This window comes from Melanotaenia boesemani, chromosome 5 (assembly GCF_017639745.1).
Source record: "Melanotaenia boesemani isolate fMelBoe1 chromosome 5, fMelBoe1.pri, whole genome shotgun sequence".
Classification (NCBI taxonomy): Eukaryota; Metazoa; Chordata; class Actinopteri; order Atheriniformes; family Melanotaeniidae; genus Melanotaenia; species Melanotaenia boesemani.
Window position 1 is genome coordinate 28433631 of NC_055686.1, and position 27068 is coordinate 28460698.

The 27068-nt window shown below is 38.6% G+C and overlaps 1 protein-coding gene and 1 pseudogene across 3 annotated transcripts; one reads left to right on the plus strand and one right to left on the minus strand.

Annotated features, from left to right (window-relative positions):
* On the minus strand, positions 1-2051 carry LOC121640734 (annotated as a pseudogene).
* A 15071-nt stretch (positions 2052-17122) lies between these two features.
* Positions 17123-24792, plus strand: LOC121640270 (complement C1q-like protein 4). 3 transcript variants are annotated; one of them, XR_006010430.1, is made up of 2 exons: positions 17123-17599; positions 17680-17751. XR_006010430.1 is itself a non-coding variant. In XM_041985973.1 (2 exons), exons 1-2 carry the CDS (start codon positions 17377-17379, stop codon positions 24782-24784), a joined length of 498 nt encoding a protein of 165 aa, XP_041841907.1. In that variant the 5' UTR covers positions 17355-17376; the 3' UTR covers positions 24785-24792. The 3 variants fall into 3 exon arrangements, 1 of the variants encoding a protein (XP_041841907.1); XR_006010431.1 differs by having other exon boundaries at positions 17123-17593; XM_041985973.1 differs by lacking the exon at positions 17680-17751 and adding an exon at positions 24504-24792 and having other exon boundaries at positions 17355-17593.
* The last annotated feature ends 2276 nt before the right edge of the window (positions 24793-27068 follow it).

Sequence of the window (27068 nt, forward strand, 5' to 3'; positions counted from 1 at the left end):
ACAGCAAGTTTGTTTATTCTAAGACAAGATGTTTCATTACATTGACTGAGCCAGTAAGATTAGAATGGAGATCATGAAAAATAGAACAAGTAAGAATATTGCCTTTAAATGAGTACAGAACACCCTCTACCACCCCCCCCCCCCCCCCCACACACACACCACACACACACACACACACACACACACCTCATCAGTTCCTTTCCTTCTCTACAGCTCTGTGCTGCATTTATGTGTTAGACAGTCTGTCTTTGCTAGAAATAAGCTCTCCCCTAAGATTAACAAGAGCTGCACAAATTCTAAGTATTTTGTCAAATTTAGGCACCAGAAGAATAGGCACAGTTTGAGAGAGGATCTTAAACACCTTCAAACGTCTAATGCCCCGTTCAACATGAATGCGTACATTAGAGATGCGTCTCGTGCGTGTGACCTGTTCATTTGTCAGCTACGCTCGCTTGCGTGTGAAAGCTGGTAAGACAAGGTGCACCTTTCTTTCATCCAGTAGATCTTTAATTGTGAAGCCACGGTCTGCCATGACCTGATCTCCAGGACGCAAAAACTGAAGAAAACCTGAGTTCTGTGTAATAAACCTATCGCTACACTTCCCACCGTAAGCTTCAGAGATGAACATAATCAATCCTGATGGCGCAACCGCCACAAGATATTTTACAGTATTACTGGCATAATAATGACTATATGATTCGGTCCTTGCATCCTTATTTTTAGCTTTCTGCAAAATACTCTCTGACCAGTCAATAATGCAAGTAGTGTTAGGGAAATGCTTCTTAAAAGCCTGTGGCATAGTAGCTTTTATAATATCACGGGGCAGCCATGGAATGAGAATGTCAGTGTTTTCAGCAATGACATCAACCCAGAATTTCAAAGTTTTGCTGACCTGACTGACAGATACTTTAAAGCGTCTCGCTAAATCACAGTTAACTAAGTTCAGTTTAAGTTTCATTAGTGTCAACAGAATTTGGTCAGCCACAGGCATTTTTGATGATGTGGGGGCAAAACTTTGTAAACAAGACACAAGAGTAATAAATTCAAGTAGTCCAATTCCTGTGTACAGCAAACTATCTGCATCATTTTTTAGTGTAACATCTGTTACTGAGAGTGACCCCCCTGGGGTTGGAACAGCTGTCTCGCCACTGACAATGGGTCCTCTGGAGTAGAGATGGTCATCCATAGCAGGGTCTGCCCACTGCGTCTGGGCATCATGAACAGTCTTTGGAGGAGGACCTGACTCTTCAACATCCTCCACACCCATCTCATCTGATATTGAGTAGGAGAGATTGGAGAAGATTAATTACAGACCCTACTCAGATTCCCAATAACAAAAAATAAAAGAAATATGATTTAAACTCAACACACCTGATCTTGTGACAATTTTGTCAACCCCCACACTGAGGCGACGTCTCCGTCCGACTGGCGGCATCAGACCTGGCTCTTCAGCCTCGACCACATCAGATTCATCTGCAGGTGATGACCAGCATTATAGAACATGACTGCCACTGACACAGATTGATCACAAATTATTACCAAACTGTTTAACATACCTGTGGCAGTTTGTTGAACGTTCCTGATTAAGCGGCGTCTTCTCTTTGCCGGTGGTCTGTCATAGCCGAGAAAAAGCGTCGGATAAGGGTAGTCATCCGATGGCTTTTTGTTGACAAAATGAAAAGAACAGACATACAAGGTCTTTGGAGGCTTTTTTAGGTTGAGATTTTTGAGCCAATTAATTTTCGCTTCCTCGTCTTTTGGGAGTGGATAGAAACTGTAGATCTGCGGACACGGGCAGTCAGCTTTTCTCTTCCGCTCATGATCTGGTTCAAGGCACTCTGAATTAAGCCACTCGTTTAGTTTCCGCTGGTTGTATGTACAACCACGCACAGCACACGATGTTCCTGAACTCCGGGACATTTCGTTATTTCTCACTTTCTAACAATCGACCGCTAACTTTAGCCCGTAGCTCCCGCCGACCAACTCGAATCTCCCCAGCTAAACAACCGCTACTTCCGGTTGCGACGGAAGTTTCGCCCATAACTGTTGATAATGGCACCCCCTATGAACCGCTTCAGGAAAATTGTGGATTAACTAGCTGTTTCCCTTATAGATAAATGCAGAATTCATGCAGATAACAACGATGCCACTTCAAGCTAAGTTCTTGGCAGAACTTGAGAAATACACAGCTAATTTGATGAAGGTCGTCAGCAGTAGAGGAGGAGCTGCTGGAAGGAAGATCAAATTCCTCATTGCTCCAACAGCTAAAGCAAGTGCATTAACTGTGGATTATTTAGCCAAATGTTTTTTTCCTATGTAAAATCTCCTTTTCCCATCTACCTTCTACTGTTTCATTGTTTCCTCATTTGTCTTGTTTTCCTCCATCCACCCTCTGTCTGATTCCTTAAGTTTTTCTTCCTTTGCTTCCATTTTTTCTTTCTTTCATAGATGAGTGATGTAGGACCCCTTTCCCTTTTTGTTGTCTTCAACTTCTATACTTAATCTGTCTTCATCTGACCTTAACCATAACCTTCTTCTGTCTTTCATCTTTCTACTTCTTCTTTCTACTTCTTCTTTACACCTTTCCTCTTTAAAGGTGTAAAAGGCGTCTTGAAAAATATTTTTTTTTATTATACATTCTTTTGCAGAGTGAAGACATTGTAGTCAAGAGGGACTGTGTACTTCAAAGTCTGTTTGTCTATCTCAGTGAGGACAGAAATGCTCTCATCAAGGAGTACTTGGCCAGTAATTGGATTTTACTGTGACGTACAGTTTTTAACACTCAATGTTTTATCAGTTTAATTCAAAATTGTCAAATTGTTTTTCACTTTTAGGATGTCAACAGTGAGCAAGCTGAGAGAGAGATTGCACAGACCACCATGGGGGTTTATGTTATCCGAAAAGATGGTGCTGATGATGAGGAAAAGCCAGAGGATGTTGGAGTGGTGATTGAGGGTGTGGAACTGCTATGCAACCTGGGAAGTGTTGCCTTTGGATGTGTCATGCTTTTTGGACTGATCTACACACTCAACTTGAGCTATCCCCAGGAACACAAGTTCACATTTGAGTTCTTCCAGAAAGTGTTGATGAACTTGGATGGTCACAAACTGTCCCCAAAGGTCCAAACACTCAAAATAAAGATGCTTCAATGAGCTCATAAGTTAATGTAATGGACATTTGAGCCTGCCACAGTTTGGCTTGTTCGACATTACCATTTGTATCTTTGCCTCTTTGACTTTATTTGAACCTGCAGGTCGTTCTTATGATGTACTGTTTAAGGAACCTGCATCATTTCCAATGTAATCCATATGATTGCATCATACATCCTCATTATGTCATTACTGCTGTTATTTCACATGTTAAACACTAAACAGGACTAGCAGGACTTGCTTGGGGCTCTCTCCAGAAGAGGCTAATTTTTTTTCACCTTGAATAATTTCTAAGAAAATTTTTAAGTCTGTTTCTGTTTTCTTATTTGATTTTACCTTTTCAAATTAGTTGACGATAACTGCAGTGAACTTTCAAATGGTGGTGTTTGTGATTGGATGTATTTTTTTGCTTGAAAACTTTGTTATGCAAAATACACTCAGTGGCCATTTTATGATGTGAGTTATTGATGGTTTCTGATTTGCTCTTGACATTTACACTCATGAGTGAGGCAGAATATTAGATATGGTTCAAATCTTGTACTTTCATTCTCATCTGTTGTAATAACACCTTGTAGAGCATTTCATCTTTTATGTAATATTGTTTTGGGTACAATACATAACTAAGCGCTGTTCCTGCATTCCATATTGGTATAATCCACCTGACAACCTTTTCACTTTGCTACAAAATGTCAAATGCAATTAATGATCCTGAATGTTCAGGTGTTGTATTTTGTGCTATATTGTGCCTTTGCACTGCTTCTTACATAGTGGAAAGGTGTTGGCTTACAGGCCAAAAGTCATGGTTGTTTTCAAAGTTGAAAAATGTTTGCTAGCATGGACAGTGATATCACACTATCTGCATCTAGTGTGTGTGCCAGGTGTGATGCCTTTTTAGACTGTTTAAATTCCAACACATTGGACAGGGGGTACAGTGGCATCACTACAATGCAGACACATTTAAACGTTGCTGTAATTTTGTTGTTACTTGTTACTGGCAATAAAGTTTTCACAACTATGCTGTGTTTTGCTTTGTGATTTATGACAAAAGACAGAATAGCCAGTTTGAAATGCATTACTATTGTATATATGATACTTTAATAAATACATAGAGTTTATGTGAAAGTTCGCATAAACTGTATTTAGATAACTGAATAAACACATAAAGTTTATGCATAAGTTTGCATTAAGTTTAATCAGATCTGGATAAGTTATTTGATTTATTCACATTGGCATGGTATGATAGAAACACACTAAAGTAAATGGGACCTTCACATTGAATCTATGTAATAAAATTGCATGGAAAAACTACATGTAATTAAAATACTTAAAGTCTACGTTTTTGGCATGATTATTTTTTTGAGTGTATAAAATACACATCAGGGGAATAGTAACCAGATTCAAAAACTTTGTCTAAAAAGAATTATAGCAAAACTTCATCACACTGGCTGCCACACAGCCCAAATTATCACCAAGTAAAATAAGAGAGTAAATAAAATAAAACGAACTTCAAACTGACAACATTGATCTCTGGTTAATGGGATCCCGCTTTATGTTTTTATGATTACCTGTTTATTTCTAACCCTCCATTTGATCTTATCTAAATGTATCTATATCTAAATGCCTGTTATTTCACTGATTCATAAGTCCTGTGGAGGAATAAGGAAAATAAATCTAAGAACAACTATTAACATATGAACATGGTTTACCCTCATACAGCTCTTTCGGAAGATCATGCTTCAAAATTTGACATTGCTACTTTTGTGTCAGACTCAAACTGCAGGACAGTAAAATAAACCTTAAAAGCAGTTTGTCAAAGTCTTCAGAGTTCTGGTTAATATTAACCTGCCTGCTGCTATTATTGACCGTCTGCCATATCATATCTGTTTTTGTATTTGCTACTTCCTGGTTTGCAACTGTTTTATAAGTTTAGTGGAAATCTATGAGGAAACTACCTTATCAGGTGATCCAGGAATCACCAGGAGTCACCAGAGAGTGCAAAATTCTACCACAGAGTATAAAATACACATCAGGGTAATATTAACCAGATTTAAAAACTTTGTCTAAATAGAATTATTGAATAACTTCACAAAAAAATGAAACACATGCACAGACATCTTGGTTCAACAGATTTATGAATAATCTTTCCAGCCCAAGATGGGGTCAAGGTTACACGTTTGAACAACTGAATTTAGCAGTTTGAGATTATTAATGATTTTCTGATGGCTGCTGGCAGGAATAACTTTTCTGCTACATTCAGTTCTTTACTGACGAGGTATCAGTCTGAAACTTATTTTAGACAGAAATATTTAACCACTTTAATCTTCTTCTTTTTACAGAAAGTTTATAGATTTTTTTCTCTCATGGTCTAACTTTTCTCTGTGATATTGGCTTTTTTAGGAAGAGATAAAAATGTTCCACAGGAGTCTGGAGGATGGACATAGATACAGGGGAAATGAGAGGTAAGGCATCTATAACCAAATAATAGTCTATCATCTGCGTACAAGAGCGATTTATATATTTTCTGTGTAGAGGGTACAGCAGCATCACCTTCAGTGGTTATTTATTAATCAGATCATAGACCATTTTCTTATGATGCTTTAGTTCTTTATCTCCTAATCCTTTTTCCTACTTTCCTTCATTACTCTCCATGTTTTTCTGTCTCCTACTATCAGGTCCAGCAAGTTTACTTAAATCCGATAATTCAAAATAAATAAGATAAAATAATATATCTAAATAAAGAAAGAAATAAAAAAAATTGATTATCAAGAGGAACCTTCTACCCATAAAGCTCCGTTAGGAAAAGCAAATTTGTTCAGCACAACACAGCAGCCAGACCATCATTCTGTTTGCTACGATGCTGAACAGGACAAGTTAAAAAAATAAATCAATCAAATAAATCAAAAATGACCCACAGGCTCACCAGATTAGAAGAAGATGCCTGATATAATGCAGTATCAATAAAATATCTAATTATTTATTTATTTATTTACTTCCATCTATGATGACATACAGTGGTTTGATTAAAATCTTCTGACATGATTGGTTGTTTTATTGATAAGCGCAGGTTTAAAAAGGAACAGATAGTTACAGCCTCTGTCACAAACTTCACCTCCAGCTGATATTGACTTCCTTCAGACAGCCACATCGACAGTCCACAGCAGGTTAGAAAACCTCTTTATAGATACATTTAACTATTCACAGTTTCAACGAATTTATCATTTTACTGATCAAAAAGGAGGTTGTATGTTTTATTGCTTCTTAGTCAATATTAAATATAAAGTAAATACAAAATATTTATAGACCAAACATCGAGCCTCACTTTAAAACTTATTTTTGGTTCTCAAACTGCTTTTTAAGAACTCATCCTCCAGAAAAATTGTCATTTAAAAATCCATGTCATTTTGTTTTTTTGATACAACAGCAGTATTTGCACTTTGAAAGTTTCCTTCTCAGCATAAATAAAATGCATCTTTTAAAAAAATTTTTAACCTGTCTTGTCCTGCAACATGACACCAGAATGATGGTCTGGCTGCCGTGTTATGCCAAAAACATTTGCTTTTCCATGAGGAGCCTTTTGGACCTGAGGCTCCGCTTCTATCTTAAATGTTATTCTTCATTATTATTTTAATTTAATTTGTTTTACCAATTTTACATGTAACCCCCTGGCTCATAACAGAGGAACAGAGGAGAGGAAGAAAGAGTAAACAAAAAGAAAAAATGGAAAAGTAGTCATTTAACATACATGTCATTTTGATTTATTTATCCAATAGCAGTATTTGCACTTTAAAAGTTTCTTTCTCAACATAATATTTATATTTATCATTTTGTTTAATTTACTTCAACAACTTGACTGCAAGGTGGTGTGGTGGTTAGCCTGCCTCCCAGTAAGAAGGTCTCTGGTTTGAATCTGAGATGGAGAGAGGTTACTTTATAAAGTACAGATCACATGCTTTCACTTTTCTCTCTCTAGACAAGATGAAGATCGCTGACATGTTTACTCTCGCCCTGGTTCTGATCCTGGGTAGAATAGAAGCTTACAATCCTCAACCGTGTCAGAGAAACCCTGACAACAATGCTTATAACAAATTTTTCACATTCTTCAGGAGTCTTTTAACGCTGGATCAAAGACTACATGGGAAAGGTACGTCACACTCAGATTTTTCTCACTGAGAAATAAATTTTTAAGTAATTTTTTTTTTTTTTTAGATTTTTTCTGGACTTTGGTCTCATTCTTCAGGTACTTGAGAAATAATCGAATCTGCGACAGACGACGTCAGTCCTTCATCAGGGAAGAGGATCAGATGCCTGTTGTCCAGACCTGTAACGGTCATGGCAAGCGTTTGAAGGATAACTTATGCACCAGTACCTCAAACATGTTGGTGTATGATCTCAGAATTAACACCGCCACTTGCAAAGTTAGAAGTCTACAGCAAGGAAGCAGATATGGTTTTGGCCTGTGACAAAGTTGCTAACCGCTGTCGTCCTGTTCATTATCAAACAAGTGTCAACCGACCACTAAGCAGCGGTGATATGTGCCGACCACAGCTCAGTGAAGCTTAACTAAGTCATTACTTTCTGCTTGCAAAAGAAAAATCCATAAAACATAAATCATATGGTGTTTTGAAGTTTTGCCACATGAATATTTTTGTTTCACATCTTTCAAACTGGTAACATTCAGTCAGGTGAACATAACGAATAATCATGTGCCATTCATGACCGAAAAAATCCTAATTATGTTAAGGATGAATAAATGGTGGCGGGATTGTTCACTCAGTGTGGTTTTGTTTTACAGCTAAAGCTTCTTTGCAAACATGTGTTAAAAAAAAATTGTTGTAATTCTTGTATTTGGAAACTATTCAGTTTGTATTGCATCAAAATAATTAATTTCTCAATAAAAGGAATAAACCCCCACATTGATCATATGACTTGCTGGCATTTATTTATCAACATTTTTTATATATATATATTATTAAAAAGGGCCAAATAAAGACTTCAGATTAAAAGAAATAGACTTATCTCTCCATCTTTTTCTTGGGTTGGGCTCTAACAGTTTAATAAGATAATTTAACAACACAACATGGTTAGGTTTTTCAGAAGAAAATACATGTTTTATCTGTGATTAAAAAACAAAAAAACTTGTGTTTTTACAAGCTAATGTGCTCTGTTGGTCTTCAACATTAACACGACAGGCTACTAAACGAGATGCTCCAACATGTCCAACTTGTTCAGTTTAATTCAGTTTTACAGGTGCTCGACATAATATTAGAATATCATGAAAACTTTTATTTACTTCAGCTCCATTCAAAAAGTGAAACTTGTATAATGTAGACATTCATTCCTTACAGACTGAAATATTTCAAGTTTTGTTTCTGTTAGAAATCACAGCGCATCCATCTATAATAATAACCTGAAGCAACACATGTGGAAGATGACACCGCTGCCTTTTCCTAACCAAGGTCTGGGAGGCAGAACTCAAATATTTAGCAGTCCAAATAGAGCTTTATATATATATATATATATATATATATATATATATATATATATATATATCGTTTAAAATACCTTTTTGGCGATTGTCATGTTTCACTGTTCATAACTGCTCATTAAAGGATACGTCTTCTACCATGAGTGAATTTTTATTTTCTGTTGTTCATATAAATGATAAAGAGGGGTTATTAGGTAAGATTAGTTAAGGTAACAGAATTGTGGTGTAACTTGAGTATACCAATCTGTAATGACAGTAGTAGTCTGCTCACAGTGGGAAGGCATGACGGAAGGGGTGCTTGTGCAACGTGGATAGTGATTGTGTTAGTGATTTTATACAGTTGTAAATAAAATTGTAATTAACCAACTTTAAAATCATTAAAATTCTCTGCTGATGGTCAGAAACCAGCTCGGCTGTCTAAGGTCCTGCAGGTTGTGGTTTTCCTCTGCAGCTGCAGACCGAGACGTTTCCTCTGATGCTTCTGGATGAAGTTTATGATTAACTTTAAAGCGTTTTGCAAGGCTATTAAAAAACACCTATATAAAGAAAGAAAGGGACATAAAGCCTACCTGTGATGTTAAAGGCACCGTCCGCTCCATTCTTCTCTCATACTCAGAGCTCCTTCAGCACCCTGGCAACAGCACCTCATGCAGATGTTTCTTTCCCAAAATCTCTAAAAGCTAAATGTGATCCAATAAAAGTTAATGCTGATGTGATGCTCCCCTTAATTTTGTTGTCAAAATGTAATGTCGCACAATCGCTACAGAATCTCCTCTCAAAAACCCTCAATCTCCTCAGCGTTTGGAATCTCTCATTAGGAGATTGACAAGCCCGTTCCCTTCGAAGATCCGTGGTGCTCGATACACGCTGATGACATAACAAGGCCTCAGTTGGTCTATCACGTGACTTTTGGCATGCTGAATCAATGCTCAGAAACAATACTTGCAACACTTCCGTGTCACATGCTCGACATGTGATCGAGCAGATCGGCTGGAGCATTACATCCCTACCTCTGAGCCCTTCCCGACCCTGATAAGTAATCTGACCTCTGCCTCTTTATGAATGACCCTTGCCTGTCTGAGTACTTTGCCTTTGGATTGTGGATCCCCACTGTTTATGTGTCACGTATGGCGGTGGAGGTGAGGACCCAATTGCAGGCAGTCAAGGCAGGAGGCAGAATCGGTGCAGGTTTTTTTTTCCCAAAACTCAAGACAGGGAACCACACACAACTGGGATAAACCATACAACATAAGGATCTGACAAGGAGTAACTGAAAACCAAGGGCATATATACACGGAGGGAGTAATGAGGAACAGGTGAAGTGGATGAGTAATTAGACCAGGTGATCTAATGAGCCAGAAACAGAAACAGAGCACATAAGGGAAAAAACAACTTAACATGACAAAACCAAAAACCCATACCATGATCTTAAAGCAGAAACTAAACGTGACAAAAACCAGAACTATAACCAGAACTAAAAGACGACATACATGATCCATACACAGCCCATGATCATGACATTATGTCTGGAGTTGTTCCAGGAGTTCATGTTCCACTGCAGCTCAGGAACCTGCCACCAGTCTCTGCCGGACTTCATCTGCATTATTCCCTGCTTTCCCCCGGCTTCATTAAACCATCCCTTGTTTCAATCTCCATCACTGTGTGTGTGGCTGAATTTCTGGGTCCTCTGTGATAACTCATTAGAATTTCAGGTTCTTGGTTTTTGTCATGTTTAGTTCAGTATTCCTGTTTGTCCTCGTGTACTGTGTTTGCTGTCATAGTTTATTATCTTGGTTCTTGTGTTTTATTTTGTCAAATTTTTGGTTTTTGTCACATTTTGATCCTGGTCTTAGTTCATTTATGGTCTATATATGCCCCTTGTCAGGTCCTTATGTTTATCCATGCCGTGTCTTGTTTCTTGTTTGAGTCCCAGATTAAATCTTGGCCAACAGCATTGTTCTGCCTCCTGTCTTTACTGTCTACATTTGGGTCCTCAGGCGACGGTGAAAATGGTTCCTGTTCTGCTGCTTCATATGCATGGTCCTGAAGTTTTGTGAATAACAATTTAACAGATTTTCCAACTTGCCGGGGCACTATACCGCTCTCAATCACTGTGCGCTGACTTACAGGAAAAACTTGTAGTTGGTACTATTTGTCCCTTACCATCAGCTGTAGTTTCCAGATGACAGAAAAATGCATTTCCTTCCAAAAGGAAAATTTAAAAAAAAGCTGACAAACAGATCACATACAATGTTTTTCTTTCCTTTTGATTCTTAACTCATGCTTTTATATAGTATCAAACCCGGGTCCAGCAGACCAAGACCCATTGTAGCGAAGTTCGTCAGCTTCAAACAAAAGGAGCAGGTGAAGAACCAGGGCCGCGAACTGAAGGGAACTTTGGAGTGAAAGACAAATATTCGAGAGAGATTCTGGACCGATGAAGAGTCCTGTTTCCCATCAGGAGGAAATTTATCGCTGAAGGCGCTCGCGCTGTCATCGCGGTGGATAAATTATTTATTAATGGACAGCTGTACCACGACCCGGACATCACTCCGTGGCTCTACTGACTTGGTATGTGCTTTAATTTTCCTGTTTTCTCATTAGATCATTTTATATCCATAAAACTGCCATAAAAGATAATTTAGTTAACAGTAAATCCACTGCCTGTCTCCACTACACTGTACTCAGCACAGATGCGTTTTTTAAATTACTTTTTTCATTTGGCACTGTCGCTCTTTTCACTCTTTACACTTCTTCTCTCCGACCCTTTAACGGTTAACGGTAACACTTGTCATTATATTATATACACATCAGCACTTTTCCTGATTCACAGGAACGCACACAGAACAGCACAAGCGCACATACATCCCTGTCACAACCAGCTGGCAGATACACATGCACGCGGAGAAGCAGTGGGATGCACGCACACAGGCTTCAGTAATATGCATATAGCCCTCATCTCTGTGGTTCTTGGAATGTGCGTGGAGCTGGCACAAGGGAAAAGAGGTTAAAAAATTTTAATCGTTAGCAAGAAATGAAAGCAGATATAATATTACTCCAAGAGACTCATTTATCAAACTCAACAATAGATCTTCTCTCAACAACCCAGTTTCCACATGTGTATTCAGCTTGTTATAATTCTAGGCAGAGAGGAGTAGCAACTCTCATTAATAGAAGGTTAAGTTTTGACATAGATAATACAATCATAGATCCAGAAGGCAGATTTATAATAGTTACATTATCTATTAAAAATGTTAAGTTATGTATTGCAAATATATATGGTCCAAATGTAGATGATCCCTCCTTCTTTCACTCCCTCTTCGCCTCACTCTATGGTCACTCAAATAACACACTAATTATAGGAGGTGATTTTAACATTATACTAGACAAACAAAGTACCACAGGAGCTCATCGAGTCTGGAAATCCTCAGAAACTGTAAAACAGTACATGAAGGATTTTGGTCTCTGTGATGTTTGGCGCTCTCACCATCTCACATTAAGAGAATACACCTTCTTCTCTTCAGTTCACCATTCCTATTCTAGATTAGATTATTTCTTAACTAGCAGCTCGCTGATGAATGACATGTCAGAAATCAGAATTCATCCTATTAGCATTAGTAATCACGCACCAGTATCATTCACTCTGAGAAGTAAGAGCAATAAACAAGCAACTAGAAACTGGAGATTTAATACGTCATTACTTAAAGATCCTGAGTTTATCAGCTACTTCAAAAGAGAATGGTCCTTATATCTAGAAAATAACGACTTGCAAGAAACTTCAGCGTGTGTTCTTTGGGAAGCAGGAAAAGCAGTAATGGGAGGGAAAATAATTTCCTTTTTTTCTCATAAGAAAAAGAAGGAAACTTTGAGAATTTCAGAGTTAGAACTCAGAATTAAATCCTTAGAGGATGCTTACCATGTCTCCCCAGAAGAATACACACTAAATGCTATAAGGAAAGCTAAACTTGAACTTAATGAAATAATAGATAAAAAGACTCAATTCTTGGTGCAAAGACTTCGCTTGGAGAATTTTGAGCATGGCAACAAATCTGGAAGGTTCCTGGCTAATCAGTTAAAAACAAACAAGGAGAAATCAACCATCTCCTCTGTCAGAGATCCAGAAGGAAACATCAGCCACGACCCTGCAAGATAAATAACACTTTCAAAGAATTCTATAAAACATTATATACATCACAACTAGCTACAACAGATGACAATATTGATAAATTTCTTAGTAACATCAATCTTCCAAAATTAAAACATGAAAATAAAATGGTCTTGGATTCCCCCCTTTCAGTCGGCGAACTCCAAGAAGCTGTCCAGCATATGCCCAACAATAAAGCTCCAGGTCCAGATGGTTACCCAGCAGAATTCTACAAAGAAGTCTGGACAATGCTGGCACCCACTTTCTACAATATGATATTAGAATTAAGGGAAAAACAAAAAATACCTTCAAATCTGAACTTAGCCAATATTACTCTACTATTAAAACCAGGTAAAGACCCGACACTTCCATCCAGTTACCGTCCAATTTCATTAATAAATGTAGATCTCAAAATAATTAGCAAAGCTTTGGCCAGAAGAATAGAAAAAATAACCCCTCTAATGATACATCCTGACCAAACAGGCTTTATTAAAGGTAGACATTCCTCTACTAACATGCGTAGATTAATTAACATCATAGATTATTCTACTCTACATAACCTGGAATCCACAGTCATTTCTTTAGACGCAGAAAAAGCATTTGACCGAGTAAACTGGAAATTTTTATTTGCAACGTTAAACAAATTTGGGTTTGGGTCATCTTTCATAGATTGGATAAAAATATTATATAACAACCCAAATGCATGTGTGAAGACCAATGATCAAACCTCTCCAAGCTTCTGTTTGCAGGGAGGAACCAGACAGGGCTGCCCGCTTTCTCCATTACTCTTTGCTATTTTTATTGAACCACTAGCTGCTGCCATAAGACAAAATAAAGAGATTAAAGGAATCCATGCCAAAAATATAGAACACAAGATAAGTCTTTATGTTGATGACGTATTACTTTTCCTTCAGAACTCACCGACATCTCTCCCCCAGACAATCACACTTATTAACACATTCTCATCAATATCTGACTACTCTATTAACTGGTCTAAGACCATTATTATGCCCATTAACTGTGACCTACAAAACATAACCAATACTACAATACAGTCTGGAAACATTAGATATCTAGGCATAAACATTTCCCCCAGGTTATCAGAACTAACAAAGCTAAATAATGTCCAGCTACTTAAAGCAATAGAGGATGATCTCTCACGGTGGAGGCACTTACCCATATCACTCATGGGGAGGGTTGCCACAGTTAAAATGATGGTTCTATCTAAAGTAAACTACCTGTTTTCAATGATACCCACTAAACCATCCTCCAGTTGGTTTAAGTCACTGGACTCACATATATCAAATTTTTTATGGAAAAATAAGCCATCACGTATCAGTCTAAAAACTTTACAACAGAATAGCTAACAAGCTGCAGTATATCTCCAAATGGCTTAAACCTAGCAGTCTGGATGAATCATGGTTAGATGTAGAGCAAGCATTGTGTGAGGATCTGTTTATCTCTGACCTGCCATTCATCAGCTCAACCATCAAAACACAGAAGTGTTTTAAAAGCATCAGTATCAGTTCCTCTATAGTGGCTTGGTGGGATTTTCTAAAAATAACCAAATCCTCACTTTTTCCATGTAAGTTTAAACCCCTCTGGAACAACCCTGACATCCTGCAAAATAAAAAGCTGATTAATTTCACTCAATGGAAAAATAAAGGAATAAAACAGTTAGAACATAATAAAAAATGGAAACGTCTTGTCATTTATTATTCTCACTTCACAATATGGAATCAGTAGCAAAAAATTTTTAGAATATCACCAGCTTAAATCTATTATATGTAAAAAAAAATATACCATTAATCAATTAAACTTACAGCTACCTATTAGGGTGGCGGAATTCATAAATCTCAATGCCCCAAAGCTATTATCAAAAATATATAGACTATTATTATTCAAACTAGAAGACTCAATCTGTCTTCCAACTTCAAAATGGGAGGGGGACTTATCCAGTAACTTTAATAAAGATAAATGGTCACAAATATGTTTAAACACCTTTAAAATGACTAAGAATTCAAATATGCAACTAATACAATTCAAAATTCTGCATATAACTCATTATACAGGACAAAGGATGTTCAGGATGGGTCTGTCACAATCAAACATCTGCACACACTGCAGACTGTGAGACTAGGTCCACCTCTCCTCCACCCGCACGCTGAGCATCGGCTCCCCACAGGGCTGTGTGCTGAGCCCCCTCCTGTACTGCCTCTATACCCACGACTGCAGGCCGGCCCACAATGACAACCTCATCGTCAAGTTTGCAGACGACACTACAGTGGTCGGACTCATCTCCGGGGGTGATAAGGCTGCCTACAGGGAGGAGATCCTGAAGATGGCTGCTTGGTGTTCTGAGAACAACCTCGCTCTCAACACCAAGAAAACCAAGGAGATTATCATCGACTTCAGGAGGTTCAGCACAGACCCAGCCCCCCTCTACATAAACGGCGAGTGTCCAAACCATCAGGTTTCTTGGCGTCATCATCTCGGCCGACATCTCCTGGTCAGAGAATATCACGTCAATCACTAAGAAGGCTCAGCAGCGGCTACACTTCCTGAGAGTCCTCAGGAAGCACAAACTAAACTCCAATCTGCTGCTGACCTTCTACCGCTCATCCATCGAGAGCCTGCTGACATACTGCATCACAGTATGGTACGGCAGCTGCACTGTAGCAGACAGGGAGAGGCTACAGAGAGTTGTAAAGACAGCACAGAAGATCATTGGCTGCCCTCTCCCCTCCCTGATGGACATTTACACCTCCCGCTGCCTCAGCAGAGCCAGAAACATCATAAATGACAGCTCCCACCCTGGCTCTGATCTGTTTGCCCTGCTGCCCTCTGGGAGGCACTACAGGTGCATCAGGACTAAAACAAACAGACTCAAAAACAGTTTCTTTCCAAAAGCAATAACTGCAAATGTGAAATACTCTGGACACTAACGACATATGTGCAATACATTCTGTCATATGACATGTACAACATATCATGATCCGTGCAATAATACTTTGAATGTGCAATATATTTTCTGACCTGAATATGTTTCAGTGTAATTTATATATTTTCAGCTCAAACACCATACACATGTATAGTATACAGGTATATACATCATACTTATATCTGCAAATAACTCGAGTTTGCACATCTGTCTATTTATTTCTGTAAATATTTTATACCTTAGATCTTTTATTTATTTATTTATCTTCTATACTGCTCTCTTTGCACTGACATTGGGGATGGCTTAATCTCATTGTATATGTGTATATTGACAATAAAAGGCATTCATTCATTCATTCATAAAAGGCATTAATTCATTCATTCATTCATTCATTCAAAACACACCTGACAACTATCTCCATGCCTTGTGGTCCTGCACACCTGTCCGCAGGTTCTGGCTTCAGGTATGTGTGAACATGTCAACATGGTTTAAATGTAATATTCCTACAATCCCCGCACTATGTCTACTAGGTCACTTGGGTGACATTAATATGGCAATTAACTCTGCACACATGATACGCACAGCATTATGCATTGCAAAGAAAACTATCCTTGTGAACAGGAAAAACAAAAATAATCTGTGTATTCAGCAGTTTAGGAATCTCTTAGTTGACCACATCAGTAGTGAGACAATGTCTGCCTCCTTAAAGAACTATTTAGCTGAATCTCATTCCCTCTGGTCCCCTGTGCTTAGTTCCATCACTTAGTGTAGGTGGAGAACTGTGACCTCGTTGCTCTGGGGGTTTGGGAAATGGCCGGGAGTGACTGGTGGTTGCGGGTTCTTTGTGGTTGCCCGTGGTGCGGGACCGGGCTGCTCTGCGGTGGGGGTAGCTCTTGGTCTGGCCTCGTCGGGGGCTGTGGGGGCCAGCGGTTGGAGTCGCCTCGTGGCGGGGGGTGAGGCCACTGGTGGCGCCTGGGTTGGTGGGCGTCGGCCCTGAGCCAGGCGGCCGGGCTATTCTGGGGCGGGCTGGGCGGGGGTTCTGGGCTCTGGTGCCCGGGGGTGGTCCTCCTCCCTCCGGGGTGGTGGGCCGTGGGTCTGCCACTGTCCCCATCCTCTCATTCCCTGTTAGGGGTGTGGGAAGAAAGGTTGTGAGTTAAATGGGAAAAAACTACAAAAAATAAATAACCTGGATGAAATGAATAGAGAAAAAAATTTCTGAAATGAAAATTTAACAAAATATTTAAAATGATAAAATCAGAAAACAAAAAAATAAAATCAGGAATTAAATACTAGCAGAAATGACAAACAGATTGTTTGTGATGTGTTTGAATGTTTAAAATTTGGAGAAAATCTTACAACATAAAAGCAATGAACTCCTCTGTGTCTCAATTAAATGATTATAACCTGCTTGTTTTCTCTCAAGGAATGTACATACATTTTTTTCACCACTCCAGCTTCTAAACCTTAATGTTGTTCTCAGTTTATGGAAAGCAAACAAAAGCAGTTTTACAATGACCAACATTTTCTTATTGCAACATTAAAGGTAAACAGGTCAAAGTACTGTGTTTGGATGTTAAAGATTTACAGAAAATCTTGAAACAATATAAAAGCAGGGAAGAACATCAGAGGTTAGAAGACAGAGCAACACTGAGCGAAGATGAATTCCACTATTTTATTGACTGTGTTGTTTTTCTGTGGCTTAACTTTGGCCCAGAACAATGCTGCTGAGACAGAAGTCATCACTGAAACACAGTCATGTTTTCCTGACATGTGTAAGCTCCTACAAGAGTTCGGTGCCATGAAAGAAAATCAGAAAGCCATGGAAACCAGACTGAAGGAGAGCGAAAACCAGATTCTTGAACTGAAGAGCAAAGGTAGAAGTAAACTTTATTTTATGAAATATTTCTAGATTGTGGGGAAATTACATGTTAATGTGGTGAAATATTGGTTATATGTTTAGGAGCAACCAAGATAGTATTTAGTGTTGGAACAAGCGGGAACGGAGCCATTGGACCCTTCAACACAGATACAACAGTGATCTTCAAAAACGTGATAACAAATGTGGGTAATGCTTACAGTCAGTTCACAGGTAAGTAGATCGATATTCAGTTATAGTTTTAAGAAATTTAGTTTGACTTAAATATCAACTGAAAGAAGATAATCAAAGTCAGGTGAACTGAAATTGTCATAATCATATTATAAAACTAAATAAAAAATATGCAAACAGCTAATTTATAAAATGATATGGACTTAAATGGAGCTAAATAAAATATGATCTGTGTGTCAAATTTTACTATATTGCTTTCAAGTTTATTTCTTTACATTTGTTTGTCATGCGAGAGTAGGGCCATATAACTGGAAATGAGGAAATTTTTAAAAATTGATCTCCAAGTTTTATGAATTGATACTGCATTTATTTTTTTAATCGATTAAAATCGATAAATCAATTTTTTAACTCAGCCCAGCTGTTTATTTATTTATTCATTGTCTATTTATTTATGCATTTAGTTACTGATTTTCCAAATTATGTTTATATTTTATTTTCAGCATACCATAAGTTTATGCTGAATATATATATATATATATATATATATATATATATATATATATATATATATATATACAGACATGGAAAAAATTGTTGGTACCCTTTGGTTAATGAAAGACAAATCGTTTTTGTCCAGGCCTGTTTCATGAGTTTCTTTTTTTAAATAATTCTGTTGAAGTGTGGTTGAAAACCAATGTCTGACTTCCATTGATTGCATTTCATAGAATTTTTATTTATTATTACTTTTGTCAGATTTAAGTTATTTCTGTGACCATCGTGAGTTTTTCTTTCATTAAACAAAGGGTACAAACAATTTTGTCCACGTCTGTATATAATCAAATCAAATCAAATTTTATTTATATAACACCTTTCCGGTCAAAGAGGTTACTCTTTTCCCTTGAAAACTCAACATACGATTGGGATTGGGTTTTGTGGTATTGTCTGAATCTCTGTCGGTAGGCTTCTGGTACCAGTTCATATGCTTTCAGCACCGCCGCCTTTACCACGTCATAACGCTGGCTGTCCAAAAGAGGGAGCGCTGCTACCACCTCTTGAGCCTTCCCTTTAAGTCTGCACTGCACAAGAAGGGAACACCAGTCCTTCCAGTCTCAACCAGATCCCGAGCTGCAGGCTGTGCTGTTGTTCCATCTGCAGCCTGGCCAATTTCATCCTCAACCATGCATCTAGCCGGGAGGAACCTGAGCCATTACCGGAGAGACAGGGGTCGAATCGGGGGAGAGTAACAGGCGGACCCTCCTGTCATCCCCCACTGAAGCCCCTGACTCCTCCGCATCAGATCCTGACAGGCTCTCAAGCTCAGCCTTTGCTGGTCCCGCCTTCTCAGGCAGCCCAGCCAATCCAGGCAGTGCTACTGGAACAGTCTCAGCACTGTGCAACACCTGTCGTTCAACCAAACCAGCCACCACAATCGCCCTCAGATCCTTCTTCAATATACTTTTTGGAACGGGGATGTCACAACTGTCGGCAATTAACACCAGATCATCCTTACCGCATAGTTCCACTTGTTCCAGTGTAGGGTTCTCACGGCCACTTCACTTCCTCAATGCAGAGAAACTAAGAATAATAAGATTTGAAAAAAGATTCTCTCCGGTTCTCCTAATAAACAAAAATAATCCCGGACGAGCCCCCACTTTTGTTATGACCCCCTTTTTCATCCAGGGGACACGGGGTCAATAACAAAAACACACCGGACCCAAACAGAAAAAGATACAACAATATCTATTTAACTTATCACAATTGCCAGGTACAAACAAACAAAAAGCTAATATAAACAACAAAAAATGTACCAGTCCGGTTTCCAAAAGAAAACAATTACTTTAATAATTAACAAAAGGTGTCCTTAATTTAAGGTTAACGCTTGTCACTTAAATAACAAACAAAACAAGAGCTTTCCAAAACAAACAAAAGTTACTATTACTACAATAAACAAAAAGTCTTATCTCCAAACGAACAAAAAAATAGTCTCCTACTGAGATTCCAAGTTATAACAAATGTGAACTTAAATGGCTACTCAAAAAGTGAGAGCGTCTCTTCTCAAATCTTAACACAAAAGCACAACCATGCATTCAACTACTTACAAAGGGAAATCTAAAGGCTCCAACCCCAAAATTCGTACTCGCAGACCAGCGTCTCAACAAACAATCCCAGTGGCAAACTGTGGGCCTAATGGTTCACAGCTGCCTCGAACAACGCGTCTCCCATCCTTTTAAAGGTCCAGACTTCCTTCCATTGGTCCCCAGGCAGGAAGCAGCGGGTTGGCAGCATTCAATAATCCTCACGGAGGTAGGCCTGAGGTCAGGTGACGATGCAGACAATCCTGAGGATGGACAGGTGTGGGCGGGGTCGGCAGCCAATGTCCAATATTCAGACGCACAGTGGTCTGTGCTTAATCCACATTAATGCACATGGCAACACAAAGTGTTGTACACAATACAAACAAATCATGCATATTCAGTACAAGATTTAAAAGCCTACATATCAAAATTATAACAAAAAATTAAAAAGGTACACCTCATAATTGTACACACATACAGTCACACACAAAATCACACACATACAAACAAAGCTTCATGTACACTCGCCCTGCTCACCCATACCCTATTTTTTTTTACAAAGATGAACTCCCATCGCTAATAACTGTCTCTGAACTTAAAATAAGTATAAAAGTAGTAATAAAATGCAAATATCTGACTCAACACTGCAGTGAGGAAACAATATCTTGGGGCTCCAGTCACACCGGAAGCCGGCCCACCCATGACCACAGAGAGCGCCAACACAGGAACCACCCAGGTCAGGGCAGGCTGGGGTCCACATCACAGCCACAGAGCTGCAGTGCAGGACACCCAGCCACCCAGACAAGGGCAGTCACCATGGCAACAACCCTGCAGGCATAGCCACCAGTGTGAAGGATCCCCAGGAAGAAAACACTGCAGTTAAACAGTAAAAACAAGAATAAATACACTTAAAAACAATAAGAACCGATAAGAGTGACAAGATAAAAATGCAGATAAAGGAGTTCAGGAAAAATATAAAATAAAATAAGATGGGAAAAATATAAAATAAAATTAGATAAAATAAAGTAAAGCAAAAGCAATTATAAAAAAAGTACTTAGATAAATTAAAGGTAAAGGTTAATTAATTAATTAGGAAATAATTCATTAATTAATAAACCAATAACAGTAAAACAATACAACAGAAAGCCATGTAAACAGGTTGTAAAAATATAGGAATATATTATTAAATAAGCAATATTCTAAACAATCGCAAATAAAATTCAGGTATAAGCTAGACTAAAAGGAAAGGTCTTGAGCCTGTTTTTAAAAACAGTCTCTGCAGCCCTGAGGCTCTTTGGCAGGCTGTTCCACAGTCGAGGCCCATAGTGGTGGAACGAGGCCTTACGATAAATCTTGGTTATGACCAGAAAAGTACCAGAGGACCTCAGGGTCCGCAAGGGTTCATAATTTAAAAGCAGATCTGATAAATAAGAAGGCCCAAGACCATTAAGACATTTATAAATAACTGTCAAAAAAACTTTAAAATCAATCCTGAAATATACGGGGAGCCAATGCAGTTATTTTAAAACTGGTGCAATGTGTTCCCGCCTTATGGTCCTTGTCAGAACACGTGCTGCTGAGTTCTGAAGTAGCTGTAGGTTTGAGATGGATTTTTTGGGAAGACCAGAGAGCAGGGCATTATAGTAATCTAATCTACTAGAAATAAAAGCATGCATCAGCACCTCCGTGCTGGCAAGAGAGAGAAAAGGGCGGACTCTGGTGATGTTTTTAAGATGATAAAATTCTGTCTTTGTGACATTTCTAATGTGTGGAATAAAATCAAGCTCAGAGTCAAAAACGACGCCCAGACTTCTTACACACTGAGAATGTGTAAAGTTTTGTAATTTTGATAAAGTGATCTTTCTTTTGTCTTCAGGACTGATAATTAAGACTTCAGTTTTGTCCTTATTGACCTGTAAGAAATTCTCTGCCATCCATGACTTTATGTCTAAAATACAGTTTAAAAGGACATTAATTGGCTCCAGGTCATCAGGAGACACGGTGATGTAAAGCTTCATGTCATCAGCAAATGGGCATAGTATTGATCCTTGGGGAACCCCACACTGGATTTTATGGATCTGTGAGAAGCATGTATCCATAGTTACATAAAACTGCCGATCTGTGAAATAGGAATAAAACTATTTAAGAGCAGTACCTGAGAGGCCCACCAGACTTCTGAGTCTGTTTAATAAAATCTGATGATCTACTGTATCAAAGGCAGTGCTTAGATCCAGTAGAACCAACACAGAAAGTTTCTGTGCGTCAGAATTACACCTGAGGTCATTAACAATCTTTAAAAGGGAGTCTCGGTACTGTGGTTCCTCCTAAAATCAGACTGATATTTTTCCAAAATATTGTTTTCATCCATTAAGTTGTGACAGCCTGATTGTCTGCCATGTCATTTGTGTTTTCTTTCTCTCTTTAATTGAACTCACCTGCTTCATTGCTCTACCCTGCCTTAATCAGCCAGTAGAATTTTCCCTTAACCTAGAGAGGCTGGACCAAAGAAAAAGATATGACAGCCTTTTCCTGATGGCTGCGGTTGGTCGCACAGTCGGAGAAAGACAGCGAGAGAGAGAGAGAGAGAGAGAGAGCGAGAGAGCTGAAACAAGTGTCATCGAGGGAAGCAGATTTTGCCACTAGGAAGCAATTAGCAGGTTTACTTTTGTACCGTGCCACTGCCAACAGACCTACGGACTTGGTGAATGGATCTCCTCCTGGATACTGGAGTGAAAGATTGGTGTTGTGAGTCCCAGCCGGGTTGCTTGTTTTTCCTTCCTGCTTACTTTTGTGTTGATGAGGAACGATTCACTTTGGATCACTCGTACATTTTTCCCTTTGCTATTTGGGTGTTTGTATGAACTGTTGCTTATATCCTTTGTGGAGTGGTTTATCAGATTTCAGGGAAGATATGTTTGTCAGGAGAAAGACCTGGCTGGTACCCCGGAAAACCAAATAAAATAATTAGTTAATGAAACTTCACCTGCTATGAATTAATACACCAGAGATAAACCATATTTAACTGAATCAAAACTACTTTTTCAATAATTTTACTTAAAAATGGTAGGTTGGATACAGGTCGGTAATTGTTAAGAACAGTGGGGTCTAAATTACTCTTCCCCAGAAGGAGCCTCACCACCGCCCTTTTGAAGGCAGATGGTAAAACACCGGTCTCAAAATAGTAATTCACTATATTTAAAAGTTCATACTTAAAGAAAGATGAAGATAAAATGTTTTTAAAAGTGATGTGGGAATTGGATCTAAAAGGCAGGTGTTTGGGTTAAGTTGGGAGAAAACTCGACCAGGCGTCTTTGCATCTACCAGGACAAAACTCTCCAGTTTTTCCTTAGATAAAAGCAGAGGTTCAGATCTGTTAAAATCAACATTTTTTACTTTTCTCACATGCAGCATCTGATACAGGCATGGAGGACTTGTTAAAATCAGCATTTATTAAAAGATCAATGGTTTTAAAAAGGAATTTGGGATTGTTTTTGTTATCTGTGATGAGGTTTGATAAATGGAATGTTCTGGCCTGTTTAACTGCATTATTGTAGATTTTGAGTTCACGTAAACTTTCATAATGGATTGTTAATTTAGTTGTTCTCCATTTTCTCTCTGCGCTCCTGCAATTTCTTTTCAGCTTCACAATTTCCTCATTTCTCCATGGTGTTTTGGATGTTCTTTTTAACACTTAAAAAGATTTTAGTCTACTGTTAAAATTTTCTACAATAAAATCACATGATGCAGGTAAAATCTGAGCAGGAGTTTGATGTAAAATATCAATGAAATGTGCAGCCACTTCAGAAGTAATGTATAGTTTCCTCACAGTTCTCACTGGGGCCCCCTGTTGGAGGACACACCAGGGGACAGACCATAGGTTATGACCAGGTCCAGGGTGTGTCCTCTGTTGTGTGTAGGCTGTGTGACATGTTGCTTAAAATCTATATTGTTTAAAAGGTTTAAAAGGCCACAGGCATAGGGATCGTTCCAGGGATCGATATGTAAGTTAAAACCACCAGTTATTAAAATCTTACTGTATTTAATGTGTATGGATGATAAGAATTCAGAAAACTCTTTAATAAAACAAGAAGGCGGGTTGGTGGTCTATAAACTATGTTGCATAAAATAGGCGGGTTGTTAAAAACAAATGAACTTATGTGTGTGTATATATATATATGTATGTCTCCCTCTTCTTTTGTCTCCTTAGAATGCTACCAAATCACTTCATCATGGGGGTGAAAAGTTAGTCATTTGGAAGAAGACATTTCTTAAGGGCGTTACTTTTTTTCCTGACTAAATTTAATGTAATCAAATCAATCATTTTAAATTTAGACATTTCCCGTTTTAAATCTGTCAACAAACTCATTAGGAGAGTCTTTAAATAGATCTTTTCATAAAACTTCCATTAAACTTACAGTAGACTGAATTACACTCTTTCAATTTAAAAAGCAAGATTTCCTGTTTGACTATTTATATCTTTTATGTCAAATCAGAGAATTGTTTGGACTCAAATTGTGTTTTTTCATTTGTTTCTAATGTCGGGGACATTCCTGATCAAATTTAGTCAGCTTAATGCAAAGTTAAATGTCACACATATCACACATGAAATCCGGTCTTTGACAGAAATGTGTCAGTTTCTGGACTAAAATGTTGTTTCTACAGGTATCTTTGCTGCACCTGTCCCTGGCGTCTACTACTTCACCTTCTTTTATCATGCTGGAGGATCAAAGCCTGTGTCTCTGGTCCTCATGAAGAACAACCAGGATGTTGTGACAGCCTTTGACCACCAGACTAACCATGATGGGGCTGATAATGGAGGCAACGCAGCGTTCCTGCAGCTTCAGCAAGGGGACCAAGTGTATGTGCGCTTGGTTGCAAACACACATGTATGGGGGAACAATAAAATGACCACCTTCAGTGGTGTTCTTTTGTATACAATCTAAGAAAGACTGAATAACCTTTGACATACTTCAAAATATTATTTCTAACCTAATATATATAAAAAAAGGTTTCAGTGTTGGTGTTGTTTGTTCAGTGATATTCATACTGAAATGTTTTTAACACAAGGCTGACATATTAAAATCCAGGCGACACACTTTGTGAAAGAGAAATAATAACAATAATAATAATACATTTTATTTGTTGGCACCTTTCTAGACACTCAAGGTCACCTTACAGGATAAAACACAAGAGTAAAACAAATCAATAAATACATTCATAAATTAACGGATACATAAAAAATAATAAAAGCAGTGTGAAATATTACAGTGAGTATGCCAGTTTGAACAGATTTGTTTTGAGTTTGGATTTGAACAGTTGTATTGAATCAGAGTTACGGAGGTCTGGGGGGAGGGAGTTCCAGAGATGAGGAGCAGAGCAGCTGAAAGCTCTGCTCCCCATGGTAACAAGGCGGGCTGAGGGGACGATGAGGTGGATGGAGGAGGAGGATCTGAGGGAACGGACTGGTATGGAGACATGGAGGAGATCAGAAAGGTAGGGAGGAGCGAGGTTATGGATGGCCTTGTAAGTGAACAGCAGGATTTTGTAGTGGATGCGGTAGGTGACGGGGAGCCAGTGGAGCTGCTGCAGAACAGGGGTAATGTGATGGGTGGAGGCGGTTCTTGTGATGACCCGGGCTGCTGCATTCTGAACCAGTTGAAGTCTTTGAAGAGTTTTTTGGGTAAGACTGAACAGAAGGGAGTTACAGTAGTCGAGACGGGAGGTGACGAGACTGTGAACGAGTATGGCGGCGGTGTGAGGGGTGAGGGAGGGGCGGAGGCGGTTGATATTGCGAAGGTGAAAATATGCTGACCGGGTTATGTTATTGATATGTGATGTAAAAGACAGAGTGCTGTCAAGGATGACACCCAGACTCTTTACCTGAGGGGAGGGGGAAATGGAAGAATCATCAGTGGGAATGGAGAAACTGTCAAAAACCTTCATGACAATTCAGACACTCAGATCAGTGAGAAGGTACAGCTGATTTTACTTGCAAGGAGCTCAAACGCAGTCAGCAGACAATGTTCAACTGACATTTAGCTTAGAACAACTCCTTCTATACACCCCATTCCCTTGACTTCAGAGTAGAAAATCCCCAGCTGGGAAAGCTATTATTAGTATTTATGCCAATAAACTGTCAGAGCCATCAAAACGAAAGTCCTGTCACCACTGGATACGAACAAGCTACTCAAATGGCTTAGTCACATTTTATTATGAATGTCTAATCTGTGTTTTTGAATACAAAAAAGTCAGATCTCAGACACACTACCTGAAAATGCCCAAGACAGCACTACACACTAGATGTACAGCCATTTGAAAACAAGAATAAAGTTACACGTTATTGTTGCTAGCAGGGTAACTGAACACATGACATACAATCCATTTATTTTACATTTTCACCTCATAAGCTCTTTGCTATCGTACAATAATTTGTTCACAGCATTATAAAAAAAACTACGCTCCAGTCACTTATATACAACTAAATTAATGAAAGTATCAACTCTTGGGTAGAGTTGTGCACAACTGTAAACAATATACTACTGTAACAGTACCTACATATTACTGTACTGTATGCAGTGTTTGGGTAGTTACTCTAATAAAGTAATTAGTTACTAGTTGCACATTACTTCTGTAAATTGTATTGAAGTTACTTTACTCGTTACTGCATTTGAAAAGGAACGTCACTACTTATTACTTTACTTTACCATTTCTTAATTCACCGTGTAGACATGGACAAACATCATAGCCGAATCATCCCTGCCTGTCTGCATAGTGTTTACTGTATATTGTAAACAAAATGGTTTTAAAGCCACAAGAACAACATCCCTGTCTGTGGGAAGAAATGGCCACACTTGTCTCATAATCATTTTAACTAGTATTTTTCTAAACCTGGGCGATTCAGTAGTCGACAAGGGGAGCATGTCTCCTACAATGAACCCTGCAACTAGCTTGTTCATTTCTGTCTTACCGGCTCCAGGAAATGTTGAAAAAAGCTTAGCTTGTTTAGGTGGGTCGGCTGCTGAAGGAATCCTTCCACTGACCGGTGAGCAGCATCTTTCACCACAAGTTTGAACTGAAACTTGACTGAACTGAAAATGATGCAAATATCGCCACTAACCAAAAGCCCGTGTCGCAGACTTTCCAGTTTCATTTTTCTTTTTCCTTAGTTGGAGCACAACCAGCTACATCACACAAACCGATCTCTATGGCAACGTGCCCAGGCAAGCA

Excerpts from the sequence above, each read along its gene's own strand:
- LOC121640270 (XM_041985973.1), top strand. The coding sequence starts at position 17,377 with ATGAATTCCACTATTTTATTGACTGTGTTGTTTTTCTGTGGCTTAACT. Across the intron at positions 17,594-24,503 it reads TCTTGAACTGAAGAGCAAAG|GTATCTTTGCTGCACCTGTC; the intron begins GTAGAAGTAAAC and ends TTGTTTCTACAG.